General features: G+C 30.5%; 1 protein-coding gene across 1 annotated transcript; it reads left to right on the top strand.

Moving 5' to 3' along the window:
- Positions 1 to 1,727: 1,727 nt before the first annotated feature.
- Positions 1,728 to 3,139, top strand: LOC112685541 (jerky protein homolog-like). The gene is made up of 3 exons (XM_025557457.1): positions 1,728 to 1,910; positions 2,156 to 2,605; positions 2,963 to 3,139. The coding sequence occupies exons 1-3, from the start codon at positions 1,728 to 1,730 to the stop codon at positions 3,137 to 3,139; spliced, it is 810 nt and encodes a 269-aa protein (XP_025413242.1).
- Positions 3,140 to 15,613: the final 12,474 nt, after the last annotated feature.

Below are 15,613 nucleotides of genomic sequence, written 5' to 3'. Positions count from 1 at the left end.
ATAGTATAACCATCTCACGTTTAACATATACATATATACGCTCGCTCGTGATCAACATACACACACACACGTGGTGTCCCTAGACCCTTTAATAAGGACGAAGGTAGTCACTTTATACGTGCATTTATGTTTTATGATATTTTCCTAATATTAAATAATGAATAATACAAATTTGAAGAAAAAAAGCCATGCGAGGGATGACTATCTCATTCGCTCCTCCCTTAAGTACACCCTGCCAATACGCAAATGGTCGATTTCGTACCCGGTAGATGATTTTTTAAAATTATCGTCTTCTCGGTCACAGCCACAGAAAGAATTTCATGGTGTTTTATGGAGCGGTGTTAAATTTTTTTTACGACCTTTTATCGCGTTGACGACATATGCGATTCACGTAAAATATGTAAATACCGATTGTAATTATTAGTCTAGTGAACCTAATTTTATTAGTAATTTTCTTAAGAACGGGTTAACGACGGGAACGATTTTGAGTCATATTTGGTAACGAGTTGAAAACGAAAAAAGTTCCGCTTTCACTACCGTTTGATTTGTGTAATAATTATCCGGTGCGGAACATTACGAACGTTTCGGCGGATAAAGCCGAACGTACGATGATAACACTTGTACAAGGGGAATTTTAATGTTCGCGTGCATAGTTTGTCTACCGTTGATCCTTAACAATTCAACTATACCAGATACACAATCGTATTTTGATCAATTATTGCCGATCACATAATAAGTGTATTTTTTTACATTGAATTATTCAGAAAAGTATGCATAAAACATCATTGCGTCATTTTTTCGGATGTCCAAAGTATAGACGATCAATAAGATTACGTTCAATGTCAACGGTTTCAAATTGTAATTCATACCGTCACTATCCTGTCGGCAGAAGACCGTGTTGTAACGACGCAGTAGTAGGCACCCATGCAACTATTTTTAAAAATACTACTCGTATATCTGTTGTTTTTCCAAAGTTATTCGAATGTTTTACACCGTCCGTACGTATACAATATGGTCTGCAGCGAGAGATTCCGAACGTAAAACGTACATCGACGTCCTGATTTCAATCTTCGCTGTTGCAGCGTTGTAAAAAATAACGAGAAATTTGTTCTGTTTTTCATCGTGCCACGGTTCGAACGCGGTCGGGAACGTACGAATTCGCCCTCGAGATTTCTTCGGCATCCCGGCAACGGATGATTCCCCTGGAGAAATCCGATGTATACAAGCCGCACCATGCATAACTGTGTTGACCTAAAAAGATTGTCTTGAAAATATGGTGTACGTGAGGAAGCGCACGCAATAAATTGTGTCGTGTACAACGACTGCACGGGTCACTTCCGCAGGTCCGCCCACAAGAATTATACATTTTTACGCTATGGCCTTATTAACCGCGGTATGGCTGCAATTCTACCGGAGAGACAGTCCAAACGTACATTTTGGAATACAGTGGAGCGCCGATTATCCGCTCTACAAAGTGTTTGAGTACAAATTTATTTTTAGTTTGATTTAATTTAGTTTTATCATTCGTTATGTTTTATCGTGTACTATAATGTTATATTATATATAAATATATATATATGTATGTAATGTTCTATTATGAAATGCGAGATTATTTTATTATGTACTACAACTTACTCTAATGTAGATAATATGTTTATACATTGTAATCTTAAATTTAGTTGGTTCGTAAATGCGTTAACGAAATGGGTTCCAAAAGGAAACAATAGATGTTAAATATTGAAACAAAAATCGAAATAATAGAAAAACTTGAAAAAGGAGAAAGTGGATCTTCTTTAGCTCAATTTTATAACGTAAATAAGTCTACTATTGGTGATATAAAACGTAAAAAAGAAAATATTTTATCAAATGCATCAAATATGGATTCGACTGATGGCAAAAAAACTAGGAAAGTAATGAAAAGTGCGACAAATATTAAGTTAGGCAAAGCTCTTTTCATTTGTACAAAAAAGAAATTTAGGTAATTTCATATCGGGGCCTATATTGTATGAACAAGCATTAATATTCAATAGCAATATGGGTGGTACATCTGATTTTAAAATTAGTTCAAGCTGGTTAAAAAAATTTAAATCGCGACATGGTATAAGAGAACTTAATATTGAGGGAGAAATATTATCATGTAATTCTAAATCTGCAGAAAAAATTTAAAGAAATATTTTTGAATATGATAAAGCGAGAAGGATACACAAAAAATGACGTTTACAACGCTGATGAAACAGGTATAAACTGGAAAGCATCACGTCAAGAATCATCAACACCTAGTTATAAAGTTAGTAAAGATAGGATAACTGCGATGGTTTGCGCAAATGCTAGTGGAGATCATGCTTTACCACTATTAGTGATTGGAACAGCTATTAAACCACGGTGTTTTAAAAATGTTAATCAACTTCCAGTGAAATATAAGGCACAAAAAAGTGCATGGATGAACTCCAAATTATTTTATGAATGGTACTGTAATGAATTTATACCTAAAGTCAAACAAGAACAAGAATATAAAGGTAGAAAAGGAAAAGTACTGCTTTTGTTAGATAATGCACCATCTCATCCTTCTGCGGAAAAATTAAATATAGTAGACCCAAATTTTAAGGTTATGTTTTTTCATGCCAATACTATTGCAATAATTCAACCTATGAATTAAAGGGTAATTGAAAAGCTTAAACGGAATTATAAAAAACAAATATTACGACGTTTGCTACTGACGGATAGTGAAGAAAATGTCATAAATTGTTATCGAAATTTAAATTTAAAAGATTCATATTATATGTTAACTGAATCTTGGCAATCATTTAAAATAAAAAATAAAAAAATTGCATGGAATAAATTATGGCTAATTACAGAAGTAATTCAAGAAAATCAAGAGATACAAGAGATAACTGAAATCACAAATTTACTAAATTAAATTCCTGGACTTAAAGTAAATAACGAAATTGATGTGAAATATTAGCTAGAAAATAATGCAAATGATTTAGGATTTGAGATATTAAATGACGATGAAATTGTTGAAGCAGTAAAAGAATCAGAACTGCCTTCTGAAATTGAAAATGAGTATGAAGACGTCAAAAACTATACGGGTCTTACGCTTATTGAAGCCTTTACAGCAATGGAGTCAGCAATGCATTGATATGAATAACAACTAGAGTGTAATACAACCGAAATTTTATTATTATAAAAAAATAAAGGACTTGGCGGCAAAAAAAAGTAGGTAGTTCATTGGAAGTGCAAAAAAAATTGATTATTATTTCAAATAAATACATTATATTTTTATTTTATTTTTTTATTATATTTTTTTATTATGTATGAATATTTTATTTAGTATTATATCTAATAAATTAGTTTTTTAATTGTATATTAAAATTTTCAATTGTTGTTTGATTATCCGCACAAATCGATTATTCGCACCTCCTTTGATCCCAATTAGTGCGGATAATCGACGTTCCATTGTATTTACATTCAGATCGATTTTGTATCATAGTAAATACTGATGTTTCATGATCTGTCGTACGCCATTCGATTTCGGTCATTTATTTTGAAATTAAAAATGCTTTCGATTTCAATCAGATCAATATAAATATCAATATACAAGAATTGTAAACAGCGTAAAAAAAAAAAATGTATTTAAAAGTTATATTATAAATAGCATATATAGTTTATACTAAGAGTTAGTAAATGACAATGAATCGCAATACAACTTTAGTTAATGTATTGACATAAATTTTATTAATTTTAATTTTTAAAATTTAATTTTAATTTTAATAAAAATTCACTTTTAATTTAGGGGAAAAAATATTTATTTTTCTGTTTATAATTATGGGTTTAAAGAGTCTGAAATAAGTCAATAATAATAATAATAAACTATACATAACTCATGAAATCGCGGATTCTTCGTAATTTTCAGAAACTGATAAGTAGAGTACAAATTTCAAGGCAATAAAACTAAAAAAAAGCAATAAAAAAAAGTGCAATTAAGCTGTATAAATCTTCAAAAAAAGCTGAAAAAAAGCATTAAAAATGGATTTTTAATAAAAAAATTAATTATTTTCGACACTTTGTAAATAACTATATAGTGCTACAACGAAAATTAAACTGGAATTCTGAATAGACAATTTCCAGAGCAAAAGCATATTTCTGTGTTTATTGTCGTTTCAAGGTAATTAATTTATTATGTACCATACGATCCGTGACAAACTAAACACACGGTAAAAGGTTGTTAAAAAATGATTGAACAAGATTTGAAACACATTATATAAGAATAAATATTAACATTTTAAATACATACGTTTATTCAAAACACATTTTGAAATAATGTAACTTAAAAGCAAAAAAAAAGCAAAATTATCATGTCGTGAATTTTGTTTTAAGTAGTATTAATCGAATTTGAATAGATTCGTTTTAGAGTAATAGAAAAAAAAAAGCAAATACCTTCAAAATTCGTACTCTACTGATGAGTGAGGGATGAATGAAATTATTTGAAATTTAATAACAATAATATGAAATAGAGTAAAATTACTTTTAATATCCAAAACGTAGTTTTAACTGTAAAACCATTAATTGCAATAACTACATTACATTTCTTATCTTAAACAATTAATGAAACGAATAAGCTATTATTTAAACCAGACACCAACATTGATGAATTACTTCATCACAATTGGACATACTGCATGGCATTAGTTTATTATTATGTGCAATGTAAGGAGCGCGTATAGTGAAGATTTGACATTTTCGATAAAAACTGAGGCAATCACGAGATACATCCTATCCACGTATACGTAAACATTGTATAATTATCCTTGGCTACATAACAATTAATCCCTTTATTAGGACATACAAATAAAGAACATTAACCGATTAACAAAAAAAAAAAAAAAAACATAACAATAACTTCTACAATAAGTTACAAGGATAAGATTGGTATCCGAATACTTTAGTTTCGTATTTCGTCTCTATTACTCCAATCCGTCGACTAAATTTGATACAATGCCGAGACCTTTTATAATATAAATTAGAGATTAGCATGAAATCCGAAGATCAGAATTTTTTGAATATTTAGATATTCAAATCCGGATTTGAATTAAGTTCTTTTCAGAATTTACTGAATTATCCGGATTTATAGATTTGCTTTTTACGTGAATTATAATTATTTTTAATTTTTAGCAATATAAATTATTTTATTTTATCGTACCTATAATTTAATTACAAATTAATATTGTATTCTGAATTACAGTATACTTGTCTTGACTTTAATAGTTTTATAATTTATTGTTAGTTACCAAAACAAGTTATTAACTTATTGAGTTTATTTTATACCTCTAATACAGTCAGCAGTCAGTGACGGTCAAACGAAGGAAGATAAGAAGGATATATTTCCCTCTCCCATAACCTGTTTGTTATTTTGTATTATTTTTAATAATATTTTATATATAGATAATTTTTGTTTACAATAATCTCAAAAAGCTAATCAAAAGTTTTGATATAAATTTTTTTGTGATAATAAAAACAATTAACTGTAAAACGTATTACTGTAATTCTCTATGCTGTCAACTTACAGCTGCAGCTATTTCACTATCGTGTTTTTTACTTGGAAAATATATTATAATACCTTTTATTAATGGAATCACCAGTAACCAAAACCTGCTGTTGGTACAGACATAATAATAATATCTAGAATTCTTATCAATTTTTAATGTTTAGTGTGTACAGAGTACTGACTATTATATTCACAGAATATTATGTAATATTTTATAATTTCAATTTTCAGTTCATCGGTTAACGTTATAAACAATTAGTGTTTTGCTTTTCTTTTCGTTATTTGTGATAATAAGACATTGAGTATTCATAATATCTAAATCTAAAATAACGAACTACTTTGCTGTTATAAACAACAACAGCTCTAAACGTATATATAAACATATTTTTACAGTTTGTACTACTAAAATTAGTACAATTATTTATTAAAGTGATCTTATATCCATAAATTACGACTTACTTTTTTAAGGATCAAAGTGTATGTTGAAAAATTAGCCTTAACTCCTCCCCATTTAGACAAAACTATTTGACCACCACTGCTTACAGACTGAATACCTAAATAACTTAACTTTATTATATAACCTTAATCAAATGTGTGTGAAAATAAAGACGAATCATTGAAAATCAAAATTGAATTGAATAATCGGGATTAATAATTAAATCCGAATAATTCGGATTTGTTAAACTAGGATATGTCCATTATTAATATAAATTAACTAAAAATTCTTTGTCGCTAATCTTTTCGAGTACATAAATATATACATATATATTATACAAGTCACAACTAGAGGGTTGGACGGCCTTCTTTCCCAATGATTTTCTTGTTATTCGTCGGTTCAATTTGACCACGTTCGCTTATTTTGCATGTAGCATGTATTGCGTGCAATCTCCTTTTAATAAAAACAAGTAAAAAAAAAAATCAAGTAAAAACATTTTATGTCGGCACGATGCGCCGCAACAACGGTATTGCTTAACGTATGATTTTACAGGTGCACCGTGTGTACATTATAAACACGTGTCAACAATACATCGCTGCGGTTCGTATCAATCACATGGTGATAAAATGCCTACACGCCGAAGGCCGCGCGTGAAACCTGTGTGTGTGTGTGTGTGTGTGTGTGTGTGTGTGTGCGTGTGCGTGTGTTATTCTGCGATAGGAAAATGTTAAGCAAATAAAAAATCCGACTGCACATAGACTGTAAAATGAGACGGGGCACATCACACATATTAAAATATCGTCGAATTTACAATTTATATAAGTATATGTATATGTATATGTATGCACACGTACAACCCATTTCAAAAATGATAACGGTTACGTGGATGCAGCTATCAGACGTCGTTGTAATCGTTTGCATTTAACTAAATAAAAATCGATATGGAATCGACAACAACCAAAGATGTGTTTAAATTATTGTGGCCCAATGCTAATATTTTTTTGTCGACCGCATCCCTGTAATATTAGTTAATTGTAATATTAATTATTAAAATATAAGTAAACAATTTATAAAAAAAAATACAGTAAACATGTAACATGAAACATATACTTTATTAAAAATAGAAATAAAAAAAAAAGTATTTGTACTAAAGATTTCCAAAATATTTATGATTTATAACTTTGGTCATAATTACATATATTAACATGTACAATGAGTTAACTACTACGGAAACCAATGTTGTAAAGTGAAAAAATATGCAAATAAACAGTGTTGAATTGGATCATAATTTTTATTTGAAACGACAAGATTTCATTTGAAGTTTATAAAATAAAATCGATGCATTTCATAATATCTAATACATTAATGAAACGTTTGATTGAGTAATGATTAATTTGAATATTATATTGAAATTTATAAACTTTTTTGTAAAAGATACAGAGATATAAATTATTTAAAAATTAAATTAAATTAAATTAATAGTCTTAAAATTAAAATTAAAATAAATTAATTAATTAAATTTAATTAAAATTAAATTAATAGTCTTAGGTGACCTAAACGCAAAAATTGGTAAAGATGCTGTATTCAGACCAATATTTGGTAATCACAGCCTGCATGAAACTACAAATGATAATGGATTAAGACTTATCGATTTTGCACGTGGAAATGGTCTTGTAGTGAAAAGTACAATATTTCCTCAAAAAAATATTTATAAGGGAACACGATGTCACCTGATGGAAGGTATATCAATCAAATCGACCATATCCTAGTGAGCACAAGATTCAAAAACTGTATTCAAGACATAAGAACGATGAAAGGAGCCGATGGTGATTCGGATCACTATCTGGTTAAAGGAAAAATGAAAATAAAAATAAAAAAGGTTACTCGGAAAAAAGGAACAGTGGTAGACAAATATGACACAGCTAAACTAAACAATGTGAATACATGTGAAAGATTTAAGTATCTGATGTTGGAAAAAATTAGAATGATAGATACAGGTATAAATGACTCAATTGATGCAAAATGGAAGAAAATTAAAGATACTATAAAGGTAGTGACAGAGTCAGAAATCGGAAAAGTAAAAGCTGTAAGAAAACCATGGTTCAACGATATGTGCGAAGATGCTCTAAATCGAAAAAAAGAAGCTAGAAACCAGTGGCTCAATGACCAACATAATATAGAAAAAGAAATTGCGTATAAAGAATGTCAGAAAAGCGCAAGTAGAGTATTTAGAAATGAAAAACGAAAATACTAGGAATTTATTGGAAGAAGCAGAAGTAGATTCTAGAATAAATAGAACGAGACAGTTGTACCAAAAATAAACAATATAAAAGGAGGATACAAAAAACAAAATAAGTTCTTGAAAAATGAAGATGGTTCACTGATAACAGGAGAGGAAGAGATATTGGAAAAATGGAGGCAATATTTTGGCCAACTGCTCAACTACGAAAATCCAGAAGAAACTTTTGAATGGTCACTAGTAGAAACCAACGATTGCGAATGCCTACCTCCTACTAAAAATTAAATAAAACAACAAATATTAAGGTTAAAAAACCAAAAATCTCCCGGAGAAGATGGGATTCAGGGAGAAATATTAAAAAAATTAGATGAGGAAACAGTATCAAGAATACATAGTATTATTGAAATGGTATGGCAGGAGGAAAGACTCCCGGAGAAGTGGAATACTGCGCTAGTATACCCTATCCACAAAAAGAACGACCCCCAGATATGCAACAATTATAGAGAAATTGCACTATTAAACATAACCTATAAAATTCTAGCATATTGCTTATTAGATGGAATACAACCGATTGTGGAAGAAATAATAGAGGATTACCAATGAGGTTTCAGACCAAACAGATCGACAACAGATCAAATATTTGTGATTAGGCAGATCCTTTAAAAAATGTAGGAGTTCAATAAAGACGCGTATATATTATTTGTGGACTTCAAGAAATCATATGACTCTATCCACAGGGCAAGCTTAATCAATATCCTTAGGGAATTTAAATTTCCAAAAAAGCTAGTTAATCTTGTAGAGGCAAGTAGAAATGGAACAAAGATCAAAGTAAAGCTAGCAAATATGTTGTCATAACCAGTGGAAGTGGTGACAGGCTTAAGACAAGGGGATGCGCTTTTTCCCATACTATTTAACTTAGTGCTGGAGTAGATAGTAAGAGAAACCAATTTATGTGAAGGGGTTGTAATGTTTCTTTGGACTAAGTAAAATTTTTAGATCAAGAGCAATCTCTAAGAACTTAAAAGTTAGAATGTATTTAACTTTATTAAGGCCAATTGTCTTGTATGAAGCAGAAACATGGCCTCTGAGAAAGACTGAAGAACGAAGGATGGCAGTGTTTGAGAGAAAAATACTCAGGAAAATTTATTTTCCCCTATAAAATTTATTTATTATATAAATTTATATAAATTTATTTATTTTCATTCTCACAAATGAATGGAAGAAATTACACAATGATGAACTACAATCCTTTTTTCAGCGACGAGATATAATGAAAGAGATAAAAAAAGGAGGCTAGTTTGGGCAGGACATGCCTGGAGGAAGCATGACTCATTAATAAAAAGAGTAATAGAGAAAATCCCAGTAGGGAGAAGACCTCTTGGAAGACCGCGTTTAAGATGGGAGGATTGCGTTAAGAGAGACGCTGAAACAGTGGAACCGGAGAGTCATTGGCAGAAAGTAGCAGAGGATAGAGATAGGTGGCAGTATATTTATCTAGAGGTATGGTCTTGAATGGCCGAAACCAAGGAAGAAGAAGAAGAAGAAAGAAATTATTTAAAAATTTATATATCCAATACAGTTATAAAGATATTTTTTGAAAAATGTCACCGATTAAAGACATTTTTGTCAATAGAATGTTGACACATCATATAGTTATACCAATTATAGGTGTGATGGTGCCTGCTTTTTCTGTTCTCTTCCATTTCATTTGTTTAACACTTAAGAAAGACGTCTTAGACAATTGAAATAAAATTATTACTATGTATTACAATTCAAACAATAACAACGTCTCCACTGCTGAGGATTATGTTCGCCAAATGATCAATCCTACTGTCCACGGTGGTTATTGCGAATTGGTCGCACCTGACAATAGTTTCCTTTTTTTTTTTTTATTTGAAATTCATTCTAATAATGTTTAAGCTAAATGTGGTGTAGATATATTCCCAATAAAAAGATTACGTCCAACTAGAAATATTAATACTGGTAATTTTTCTGTTTATTTGTTTAAAATGATACAGCAGGAGAAATAAACAAAATATTATTGAACTCTTTCAAAGCAAAAAATATGGAATATAGGTTCAGTGAATTCAGTATTGGAAGTAGTTGATATAGTTAATTATAGTTAATTATCCAGTTGAATTTCTGAACTCGCTCAACCCTTCAAGATTATTAACAAAATAATTGGTACTCATATATTGCATCTAAGAAATCTCACACCACCAAAATTGTGTAATGGGACATGTCTACGTGTAAATGATTGTTTTTAAAAAAAATATGATAGAACCTGAAATTATGACTGGATCTGGAAAAGGTAAAACATTTTCTATTTCTCGCAGAGCAATAATACCATCAGACTACTCATTCTCATCAAGAGAATGCAATTTCCTGTCAAAATATATTTTGCTATGACATTAAATAAATTACAAGGTCGAATCTTGTAAATTGCAGGGGTCGATGTAACAGAAGATTGTTTTTGTACATGGTCAATTTTATGTGATATGGTCCAGACTCAGTACAGCCACAAGTTTAGTTATTTTGACAACAAAAGGAAATACATCAAAAGTAGTTTATAGAGAAGTTTTATGACAAAATTCTTGTCATAAATTATTATTTTTTATTATATACCTATTCAAGTTTCACAGGCAAAGCCACGACGTGTAATCCGCTCTAAACTATTTGATAAAATTACGCATGTATCGATATCATACCGTCGTCGTACCAAAACCGACACAATATCACAGCTCCTTCTCCTTGAGGTCTCTATGGTCATCGTTAACTTGGTCTTAAAAAGGCATTGTTTTCTTAGCGAATTACACCCAAAGGAGTTGAACGATTGCAGTTTAACAGTTTTCAGGACAATGCCGAGTGGTTCAGTTAATAATATATGCATAATAAATATAAGTAAATATATATAACATTATACTGTACTATGGTAGTTGTAATTTTTTTTTTTTTATATATATAGATAAACGAATAAGTATTATATTTTAACTTTTAAGTTATCTATTTTATTACGTCTTATCTCGGTGAATTAGAAGGAGTAACTAATTGTCCTTCCGCATTTAAAATTAATTAATTTTCGGTGACAAGGATTTCAAGAGAAAGAGTCTCGACAAGCAGTATAAAAAATAGTTAATTTTAGTTTTTGACGAAAATGTGAGAAAACATTTATAACAAAAACTGTTATAGTTTCGTAAACTTTGTAGTTTACGCAGTTATTATGCAAAAGCATGATGGTTGAATCAATTTTTTGTTTCGTTAGAAAAAAAAATTTTTGATAATTATGTACAGTCAATTTAAGTTGCGATTGAAGTACTTATAGATAATTTTTTATTCAAATTACGTTTTTTTTTTTTTTTTGACAAACTTGAAGATTCTTTTTTCATTTTGAATGCATTTATGATAGTTTTCTTACATATATATGTAGTGGATACTATACGATGACTTTTTTATTTCATGACAAAAAGTTAGTTTCCAACAGCCAAATGGAACAAGTCCGTGTCCCCAGTATCCCCACTTTCAAATTTCGGGTCCGGCCCGGTCCCGATCGTTTATAGCTCTAGTCCTTTCGTTTGTATCACAACAGGTTTTAATTTATACGGGTTTTAACTGTGGGGAAGCTGGGGAAATACTTCCACCCTCACCTTAAAATTTTGGGTTGAACTGGTGTCCATTGTTTGTACCCTAACAGTTTTTTAAGTTATTCCCATTTTACTTGGAGGGTTACAAGGAAGTTACACTTTTACACTAAAAAATAAAAAACATTGTGTATAAAGTTTAATTTTGGCTATGATCTATACATTAACATAATTTAAATTTTTCTTGTTCTACTATGTACATTTTAAATATTTCTTAAATCCATGTGCTTAACATTTTTGGAATTTTGCGGAATTTTACATTTTCTGCATAAGATATATTTCCATGACTAGTGTAATAGGCGTACATCATATTCAAATTTAAAATACGTTTTTAATAAAAATTTAATGAACAAAAAAAAGTTTAATATAAAAATGTGTATATCTAAAATTTTAAAGTGGGGGTTCTGAGGACATAGACCTAAATGGTTACTGATTATATATACCGATTAAATTACTCCATAACTGCCTACAAGCTCCAACGCATAGAGTTCACTGCTTTTAAAAATAAGTACAATAAATATGTTAAAAGCACAAATATTTCGTTTTTACAACTTATACGTCATATCCTATTTCTATACACCGCAGTGTACATTTTGAACACAATGCGCAACCGATAAAATGGTAGCAACGTCACGTTTAGAATTTCTTCGAGGACTTGAAAAACGTACACGTCAACTTCTCGTATTGTATCCGTCTTGTTATTTCCGCGGGGCAGTTTCATTGTTGATGTAATTTTTTTTCATAAAACTGATTATTATTTGTTATACTCGTATTTCAGCAGTAAATCATATTTCACGGTGTGCGATGTCGTATCATTACAATATCGACTATTATTATTATCTACTAGTGCGCCTAGCACTGCAATAACATGCGACGATCCGAAACCAACACCGAAACCAGTACGAGCGTGCACGGCAATGTATCGACTGACCAAATGCAATCAGCAGACGAGAGCTTTAAAATAATAATTAACGGTAAATCCGTTTGGTACGAATAGAGTAATGATTTCATCGTGAATACAAATCGCGACGCGTTATATGTACGTTAATAACGATACGATATTATAGATGCGCCTCCCTCCAAACCTTGCCTGTGAAGGCGGTGTGGTAAACATTTTATTGAAAATGTAAAATTGATTTATGCGGGATTCCGATACGCAGGTAAAAACAATTTTTTCTTTCATTGTTTGGAATTTAGAACCGGCCCGTTTCTAATTCAATACATTTATGCAGCTGAAAATGTACATTATTAAAAACTAAACATTGTAATAAACGAATTTTATTTTTAAATTGAACAACAAAATCTCTCGTTGTTAGCAAAATGGTCTATTATTCTATTGACATTTAATATAATCGGCCTGTGTGTAAGTAAAAATGCCAAGTCTGATGGTTTGCTCTTTGGCTCATTTTTCTCTTTATCCAAGTTTTCAACCTATAAAAACCTAAAAAGTTTCAAATCTAGGCCTGTGAATTTGTAAAAAAGTGCTTTTTTTTTACTGTGAAACATAGTCTTTTAAGTACATATATTTGAATTATGTAACAACAAATTAACTTGTGAAACTTTTAAATTGCATATTTTAATGTTTTTAGTTTGTAAAGTCATTTTTAAATTTTTTTAAAAGTTACAATATAAATGCAGTGTAAGTCCATCCTTTAATGTGAAAGAAGTCACCTTCATTCATCTCCCGTGAGGTTATTTCTGCATTCTTGTACCAATCCAAACAAAAATTATTGCCATAAATCGTTGCTGTATGTATTGCTCAATAAGAATTGATCAGATTAGATTACACTTATAAAATAGAATATAAAATAATTATTAACGTCATTGTTTAGAACCACTGAAACACAATTACTCAACTGGAGATTGTATTCTTACTATGTATTCGGGTTTTATCTAAGTATGGAATCCCACAAATGTTGAGAAATGAATCAGAACACGATTGTGGACATCGAAAGGGGCAATTGGTTTTGCTTGAAAAACATTCGAAATGCTTATTTCGTACACCAATCCCCTCACTGCCACCCGTGAAACGAATGAAAAGCAATACGAAGAAAACTCTCCGGGGTGTATTTGGTACTAGCCTGCGAAACAAATGTTCAATAAAAGAGGTACGACACGGACGCGCTACTTTCCCCGCCACACCAATAGCAAGACATACGGCACAACTACAGGGATCCCAACGAGTTTATTGTTGTAACTCATATTGAAATCGTTCGAGTATGGCTGTTTCGATCAAATCGAATGGCTTAATCTGATTTGCTTATTCATATAACATTATTGGAAGTGAATATATATACGAATAAATTGTTCGAGACACAGAAAAAGGGCCCCTTCCCCACTCACATACATACACAGGTAGTTTTTTTCTTTTTTACGATGTTTTCGATGCAGATTCACTACGTGAAAAATTATTTGCGGAAAAACAGAATACTGCCGTTGTAATACCGATATGATATAAAACAAATTCAATAAGTTTTCGATAATTTATGCAGGTAAATTTTTGCCATTCGGTACATTCTTCGGGATTCATCAGGACGAAGCATGACATGTTGCACCCAATATCTTAATATAACACATAACTACAGTAGATTCCGCTTATAACGATCTTCAAAGGACCTAAAGAATCACATTGTTATATCGGAAATCCGTTGTATCTAAATGACGAAAATATTACCTACGTAAGCTATAAAACCAACCAAATACATGGCTAGAAATCATTTAATTCAGAATTTTGTTATGTGTGGCATGCCACGGCATCATAATAAGTGGGTTCCACTGAATATATTTAAAACCAAATGCACTCTAGGGTGATAATTTTTCAATATGTAGTAATCATATTTTATAGTTATATCGGTATTACCATGCCCATCTGTTTAAGGTATGGTGAATGTATTGTTATTACTCTTTTTTTTCTTTTCTTTTATTATTTTTCCTCTCTTTTTTTTTTTTTTTTTTTGTTAAATTTTCTTTTATTTGAGTGATGAATGATTAAAATCTTTTAAAAGCGTGAACTTTAAATGGTATCTGTTATGATGTATGCAGTATGCTTATTATTCAATACATTTTTTTATGTAATAAGGTTCATTCCAAATGTTATTGGGACTCGCCTTCATCCCCTAACCGTTATGTTCTTCATATGTAGGTCACTTTTATTTATATTTAAGAAATATTAAATCTATTCCTTCATCCTCTTTGTTAAATTAATTTTGAACTTTCTATTAACTTGAAGTATTGGAGCATAACTATAAACACCAAAGAGTCAATAATGTTGTAAATCCTAGATTCACTGAATTTCTCCATATCAATCAAGTGCGAGTTCCCCCCCCTCCTAAATTCAACGAAATCGTCCAAAACAAGTTGTAACTTATAAAACCCAATTTGTAACTATTTGTAACCAACTTTTTGAAATTAGTAACCTCTTCAATTTTGAGTAGTCATCGAATTCCCTATGGGGACTGCACTTCCCCCAATTCAATGAAATCGTTCAAAACAAGTTATAACTTATAAAACTCAATTTGTAACTATTTGTAACCAACTTTTTAGAATTTATAACCTCGACCCTTACGAGTAATTGTAAATTTCTCAAAAAGGGGCAGATTAATGTACGTAAAGGAGCTGTTACACGTGCTTTCTGTTATAGTTTGTCTAAGATTCAACACCGTGAAATGAGTTTGAAGATTCTTCAAGATAAAGGAGATGGTATAATAGTTCCAAATTCTAAACTAGATATTAATGTGCGTTTGGATATTTCCCAT

The sequence above is a fragment of the Sipha flava genome, unplaced genomic scaffold, assembly GCF_003268045.1.
Source record: "Sipha flava isolate LNK unplaced genomic scaffold, YSA_version1 281_pilon_pilon, whole genome shotgun sequence".
Classification (NCBI taxonomy): Eukaryota; Metazoa; Arthropoda; class Insecta; order Hemiptera; family Aphididae; genus Sipha; species Sipha flava.
This window is presented reverse-complemented; position numbering and strand designations above follow the sequence as displayed.

Coding starts and splice junctions, on each gene's coding strand:
- LOC112685541 (XM_025557457.1), top strand. CDS start 1,728: ATGTTAAATATTGAAACAAAAATCGAAATAATAGAAAAACTTGAAAAA. Junction 1,911..2,155: donor ATGGCAAAAAAACTAGGAAA/GTAATGAAAAGT, acceptor CTAAATCTGCAG/AAAAAATTTAAAGAAATATT. Junction 2,606..2,962: donor TAGTAGACCCAAATTTTAAG/GTTATGTTTTTT, acceptor GTGAAATATTAG/CTAGAAAATAATGCAAATGA.